General features: G+C 41.2%; 1 protein-coding gene across 2 annotated transcripts; it reads left to right on the plus strand.

Annotated features, from left to right (window-relative positions):
* The first annotated feature begins 930 nt into the window (after nucleotides 1-930).
* LOC138759427 (myeloid-associated differentiation marker homolog) lies at nucleotides 931-6,901 on the plus strand. Of its 2 annotated transcripts, XR_011354828.1 has the most exons (3): nucleotides 931-1,977; nucleotides 4,584-4,627; nucleotides 5,580-6,901. XR_011354828.1 is itself a non-coding variant. In XM_069929806.1 (2 exons), exon 1 carries the CDS (start codon nucleotides 1,058-1,060, stop codon nucleotides 1,952-1,954), a length of 897 nt encoding a protein of 298 aa, XP_069785907.1. In that variant the 5' UTR covers nucleotides 933-1,057; the 3' UTR covers nucleotides 1,955-1,977; nucleotides 5,580-6,901. The 2 variants fall into 2 exon arrangements, 1 of the variants encoding a protein (XP_069785907.1); XM_069929806.1 differs by lacking the exon at nucleotides 4,584-4,627 and having other exon boundaries at nucleotides 933-1,977.
* The last annotated feature ends 209 nt before the right edge of the window (nucleotides 6,902-7,110 follow it).

Consider the following 7,110-nt stretch of genomic DNA (forward strand, 5'->3'; position numbering starts at 1 on the left):
CAAATCTCCCGCGGGGTCGGTGACCATCACCCGGACCACCACTGGAACATTCTTCCCTATCAGGATAGCCATTCCCCTGGCTCCAGAACTGAAGGAGGATGACATCACTTGACCCACCCACCCCCTCTTTAACTGTGTGCTCTGTGGGTTTCTTGCAAAAATATATGTCCACCTGTGTCTTTTTAAGATGTGCCAAGACTCTTCCTTTTTTATCAACCCGTTGATCCCATTAATGTTAATACTTACCATCTTAATGATCTGATCCATCTTCCTAATAACTTTACACCCCTTTTATGATCTTCCTTCAGCCCATATCTTCCGTCCCTTTCACAGACACCAGTCTTCACTCCATCAAGGACATCTACAAGAGGCAATGGCTTAAGAAAGCAGCCTCTATCCTCAAGGACCCCTACCAATCGGGCCATATTTATAGTGGGGTGGGGGAGGGGGGAGGGGAAGGTACAGGAACCTCAAGACGAGCACTCAGTGGCATGAAGACAGCTTCTTCTCCACTGTCATCAGATTCCTGAATGATCAATGAACCAAAAAATACTGACTTTTCTTGGACTATTTTTATAAGGTGCAGCAAAACAACGAATTTTGTGATTTGTTCCTGATTCCCTGGCTGTCATCGGATACTGAAGTGAACCAACATTTTGGAGGGACGACAGTGGTGGTAACGGTGTATTGAGAGAACAAATGTACATTGAGGAGAATGTATCGATATGATCGACAATGTGAATGTAAAAAGACGAACTATTTTCGTTTGTAAATAATTGAAGGTGAACAAAGTTAAAAAACTGATGTCGAAGTCAGGTATACAACCAACCAGCCTTCGCAAAGAATACAAAGCGGTAGCTTGTCAACGCCTTATTGTTATTGCGGTTTGAGGGGGAAAGCAGAGAGTTTTCAGTCGCGTTGTTCTTGAACTTTGCAGGGAGACAGGAAACGCGTGCATCCGCCCACTTTAATATCTTACTTGTCTCGACGTTCATCCCCGTGCGAGGTCGACTTGCTTGCTGCCCTCTGATCGACTCAAGGCTGCCGGACAGTGGAGATGCCGGTGAGATTCAGCGACCCCAGTGACCTGATCTCCTCCAAGGCGGTGGCGCGGCTGCTGCAGGTCGTCTTCCCGTGTGCGGCGTTGGGGCTGTCGGAGACGGCCGAGGGCTCGGCCCGGCACGGGGGCTTCGCCGCCTTCGCCGTGACCGCCTGGTGCTTCTCGTTCATCGCCACCCTCTTGATCTTCGGGATCGAGTTCACCCAGTTGCACAGTCTCTTCCCCCCGACCTGGAAGAACGTGTCGGTGGCCGCGACCGCCTTCGCCGGCCTCCTGAACCTGGCCTCGTCGGTCACCTACCCGCTGCTGGTGGTGAGCGCCGACGGCAGCCGGCCCTGCCTCAAGTCCGGAGCCTGGAGCCGCCGCCCTTGCTCCTACCACATCGCTGCCACCGTCTGTTCCTCCGCGGCCTTCCTCGCTTACGCGGCTGAGGTGCTCATGTCGCGGAGCTCCCGCCGCAGCACTTACATGGCCACCTGGCCCGGACTGCTCAAAGTCCTGCAAGTCTCCGTCGCCTGCGTCCTCGCCGTTCCCCTGGCAACCGGCGCCGTCCCGCCGTTCCCCGGCTTCTGGTGGGCCGTAGCCGCGCTCGGCGCCTGCGCGCTGGTGTCCCTCGTTGCCATGGTGATGGTGGTGGCGTGCCGGTCCTGCTGCCCTGTGCCACTGGAACGGATGTTGGCCACTTTCAGCGCGCTCGGCGTGCTTCTGTACGGGGCCGTGCTGGTGGCCTGGACCCTCGGTCTCGTCGGACAGGACCATCAGCCGGCGGGTCCCGAGCAAGAGGACTGCCGCTGGAAACTGTGCCTCATGTTCACCGTGTTGATCAGCGTTAACCTCCTGGCCTACATCACCGACCTCGCCTACTCCATCAAGCTGAGCTGCTCCAGGAACTGAGACCCTGCGCAGTCGGCGGCACGGTAAGTCAGCAACCCTGCAGCTGGAGGGACTTGGAGAGAAATAGTCGTCACCATCCAGCCTCGGGATTGCTTTTTATTTTCCTTCCGTCCTGCAAAATCTCACATGTTGCCCTCATTGTACTCCAGCCTCTTACCCTCGAACTTCACTCATTTCCCTCCCCCACAGCTTCTTGCTGTGCCCACCCTCCCTTTTTGTTCCTCCTCCCACCCCTCCCCTCTACCTTTTTGTGCAGACATCTGCCAACATATTTCCATATCTTGATGAAGGCTCAAGCCTGAAACTTTGGTTATATATCTTTATCTTTGCTCTGTTAAAAGTACCTGGCTTAACTTGCTGAGTTTCTCCAGTATTGTGTTTTTACTTCAGATTCACATTTCAGATTTATTGTCAGAGTACATACAACCCTGAGGTTCTTTTTCCTGTGGGCGAGGCAGACTTATTGGCAATGCAAACAAAAAATTGTCCTCAGTCTACACATGTAAACAAATAAAGAAATGTAAACTAACAGACTACAATTCAGAGAGGAGAAAAAAAGAAATAAAACGCAAAAGTAAGAGTCCTTAAGTGAGTCCCCGATTGAGTTTGTTATTGAGGAGTCTGATAGTGGAGAGGTAGGAGCTGTTCCTGAACCTGGTGGAGCAAGTCTTGTGGCACCAACACCTCTATCCTGATGGTAATAGTGAGATCAGAGTGTGTGCTGGATGGTGTGGATTGTTAATCATTGATGTTGCTCTCGACAGCAACCTTCCCTCTAGAAGTTCTTGGTGGTTGAGAGGGTGTTGCATGTGATATCCTGGGCTGTGTCCACTACCTTCTGGAGGAATTTCCACTCAGGAGTATTAGTGTCCTCATACCAATCCGTGATGCAGTCGGTCAGCACACATTCCACCACACATCTGTAGAAATTTTCCAGGGTTTCCGATGTCATACCAAACCTCTGCAAACTCTTGAAGTAGAGGCACTGATGTGCTTTCTTCACGATGCCATTGTGTATTGACCCAATCTATAAATATTGATCCTAATCCACATTTCACAAAACTTAAAAAAAAATCTCATTCTAGCCTATCAAATACATTTCTGCATCTAATGCCACAGCAACACTTAAATCTCTTTTTTGAGCTAAATGTATTAAACTAAATAACCTTGCCACATTGTCTTCAGACTTTCAACCTTTAACAAATCCAGTTTGATCTATATGTATTAACTTTGGTAAATACTTTGCCAACCTATTCACTAAAACATTAGTGACTATCTTATAATCAACATTTGATAATAAGGTTCTCTATCCTTCTTTGGTATTACAGTAATAATTGCAGTTGAGAAGGAATGCAGTCGAGAATGTACCCTCAATGCTTGATGTAACACCTCCATAAATGGAGGTATCAAAAAGTCTTTAAATTTCTTTAAAAATGCTACAGGAAATCCATCTCCTCCTGGTGACTTACTACTTTGTAATGAACGCATTACTTCACCAACTTCCTTTGCTGTAAATAAAAATGTTAAATCTCTTTGTATCTGACTATTTAAACTGTGCAAATTTATTTGAGATAAAAAATTATTACTCTTATCCTCATCCTGAACTGATTCCAATTAATATAATTCTGAATAAAACTCTTTAAATATATCATTTTTTAAATGGACTATAAGTAATAAGCTCTGAACTTTTTTAACTACATTGATTGTTCTAGAAACCTGTTCTGCTTTCAGCTGCCAAGCAAGAACCTTGTATCCTCTTTCTCCTAATTCATAATATCTGTTTTGTCCTCTGAATTATCTTTTCAGTTTTATATATCTGAATAGGGTTATATTGGTTTATTAATTAATTATCTTAACTTTTCTTCAGAAGGTTTTCTTTTTTTGCAAATCCTTTTCTAATTTTTCTATATCTTGTTCCAACTGATATATTTATTTCATATAATCTTTATTAATTTTTGTTGAATAACAAAAATTTGATCTCTTAAATATGATTTTAAGTGCATAATAAGTTTATTTCTAAAAATAATTGAATTTGCTTTCTTATAAAATCACAAAAATCTGCTCCCTTCAACAACGTAGTATTAAATTTCCAGCTATAAGGTCAATCTTCTTTCTCAGGAATTGTACATGCCAGTAAAAGTGAAGAGTGATCAGATAATATTCTAGCTTTATATTCTACATTATTAATTCTACCCTGTAATTGCACTGATATCATAAAGAGATCTATTCTCGAACAATAATCATGTCTATGTGAGTAAAAAGAGTAATCTCTCTCTTTAGGCTGCAGCCTTTTTCAAATACCTATTAAATCAAATCCTTCATCAAACTTACTGTAATTTTCACCGCTTTATCTCTCACTAATGCTTTTATTGATTTATCCATTATTGGGTCTAAACAACAATTAAAATCACCCCCATTAAAAAACTTGTCCTGTGATTCTGCTAAATGTAAAAATATATCCTGAGTAAAATCTTCATCATCCACATTTGGTGCATAAATTCTTATGTGACCATTTTTCAGAATAAATTTGACAGTGAACCAAAATATATCTTCCCACAGGATCCATTAGTACTTCTTGAATTTTAACTGGTAATTTTTTAAATTAATATTGCTACTCTTCTTGCTTTAGAATTAAAAGATGAAGCTGCCACTTGACCCACCCATCTTTTTCATGTAAGCTAATATTTATTTCCTTTTAGTTTGATTATTTATCTCATTAACTTAAAACTAAGAAAGTTCAATTTATTTGCATCCATTCTCTTTCAATCCTATAATCCAGGTCTCCTCCATCAAAGCTAAATGTCTCTTGTGAAGGTCTCTGTCCCAAAGAAAAAATACTGAAAGGAAAAAAAAAAAATTAACACTATGTAATATATAACATTAATCATCAAAAAAGATGTAAACCCCCAAAAAAAAGCTTGGGATGATTCTTGCAGACTGAATGATGTTCTGCAAAGTGGTATTCGATTTCTCCCCTGTAGAAGTGACCACATTGTGAAGACCAAATGCAATTTACTAAATTTGATGAGATGCAAGTGAACTCCTGCTTCATTTGGAAGGTCTGTTTGGGTGGCTACAAAATAACATGGGACGAGGTACAGGAGGCATGACATCTTCTGAATTCTATTCACCTTCTCAGCTCTATCCAGGTGAAATCTGTGCATCTCACTGTTCGCACCTGTACCTTGATGATCACAACCTCTTCTCCAACACAAAATATAGCTACGATCTAGATTTCTCACTGGCAATCATCCCAAATTCCCAGTGAGCAGCACATTAGAATTTCAACATTCCTGTATATTTTTTCCCTTCCTCCTCCTAACTCCCTATTCTTCATTCTCTTTTCTTCCTTAACTTTCTTCCCATTGTTTTTCATCTGTGTCACTCCAGTTTCATTTTCCTCCCCCTCCTCATCACCTTTCCATTGTCTTTCCTCCTCCTTCATTCAATTAATTTATCCCCAAACTTTTAATCTTCATCAATACTACGTTGGACTTGAATATTAGCAAGTAACAGAAAACAATGCCATTTATCTGCATAGTCCCAGTGTCCCAGGGTATTGAGAGATAGTAGTGTTAATAGGGAGGAGTCCTGGCTAACATACTGTATTTCTTCCATGTTTCAGGAGCTCCCTCCAATGATGTTACCTGTTTGTGGATGCCTTGATGTATGCTTCTGGAATATAGGTGGTTTCCTCTCTGGCTTTTTCAATGTGCCTTTTGATGCAAGAATCTCGTCTTCCTTTTCAGACAAGACCACAGCTTTTTGGCCAAAGAGTTCATAGTTGATTGGCAAGTGAATGAATTGACCATTTGAACTGATGGAGCCTAGACTGAAACTTCCAGATAGCACATTTATTTAGATTTTAAATGTAAATGTAGACATACAGCACAAACAGCACGATTACATCAAATTAACCTCCACCACCCCCCCCCCCCGGTACATTTTGGAGGGTGGGAGGAAACCAGAACCCCCAGAGGAAACCACACAGACAAGGGGAGAAAGTACAAAATCCTTACAGACAGCACGGGATTCGAACCCCAGTCCCGACTGCAAAATACTGTAAAGGCATTGCACTAACCGCTATGCCAACTGTGCCACCCTAAGTGCACTGAAAATCCAGAACTCTCTTTGGATTTAAGCACATTTGTTGGCTATTATCCTCCTATCTGAATCACTTTAATATATAAAAGTGGGTGGTAATATTTAATTTATCTTACCAAAATAGACCAGTGGACAAGACTAGCATACTCATCATGGTCAGTCTGAATTTCCCTTCTCCTCCTCTCTTTCCTTTGGGTACCATACTTTAAGCCATGATTTTGTAAATTCCTTCTTGCTGATTTTAATATTTTCTGTGCAGATAATTTTTAACACAAATTTTGTTGTGTTGAAATCAGTCAATTAGCTTTTAATTTTCCTTTTATCTATTTTCTCCTTGATTCTATGCACAATCAGAGCTTATTTTTAACAAATAACCCAGAAGCACTCTCACTGCCATTTAATCACTAGTGAAAATGGGCTAATTCCACTTACAGAAAATAAAATTTCATCCAGGTCCACCACTGATTCATGAAGATAATGCCCCAGATTGCTTGGCTGTAATGTCATGAAACAGCGTGATTTGTGAATGATATGTTGTGAGGGTGAGAGCAACTTCTGGTGTGCACACTCAGACATTTAAATGCAGAAACGCACAAATTGCTTCCCCGCTCCTCTACTGTCTGTACTATTTTGCAGCTTCCTCCTGTATAATTTCTAGAAATAATGGTTTGAAAAATGTTGATAAATTTTATGAAATGTTCTTGATATAAAAAAAAATACTTCTAGTTCCTTGAGGTACAATAATAGTAATCATGAATTTATTGTCATACACATAAGTACAATGTACATATGCAATGAAATCCTTACTTGTGAGATTATAATGCTCTACCAGTCACTGCTCTTCCAAAAAAAATATATTTACTGTAAGTAAATAGTAATTTTCATATTTAAAAAAATATTTTTATAAAGTTTGTTTATGGTAATTCATTTACTGTCTTAACCTTGTGTATGACCAAATCATTATTTTGTGTTTCGTTAAACATTTAAAGTATTAGTTTTAAACAAGCAACATTAGAGTTGTAGAAATTCACCACAGAGATTGGCAGCTTCTT

The sequence above is a fragment of the Narcine bancroftii genome, chromosome 3 (genome assembly GCF_036971445.1).
Source record: "Narcine bancroftii isolate sNarBan1 chromosome 3, sNarBan1.hap1, whole genome shotgun sequence".
Lineage (NCBI taxonomy): Eukaryota > Metazoa > Chordata > Chondrichthyes > Torpediniformes > Narcinidae > Narcine > Narcine bancroftii.

What these genes read in the sequence shown, in the direction of transcription:
- LOC138759427 (XM_069929806.1), top strand. Translation starts at nt 1,058, where the DNA reads ATGCCGGTGAGATTCAGCGACCCCAGTGACCTGATCTCCTCCAAGGCG.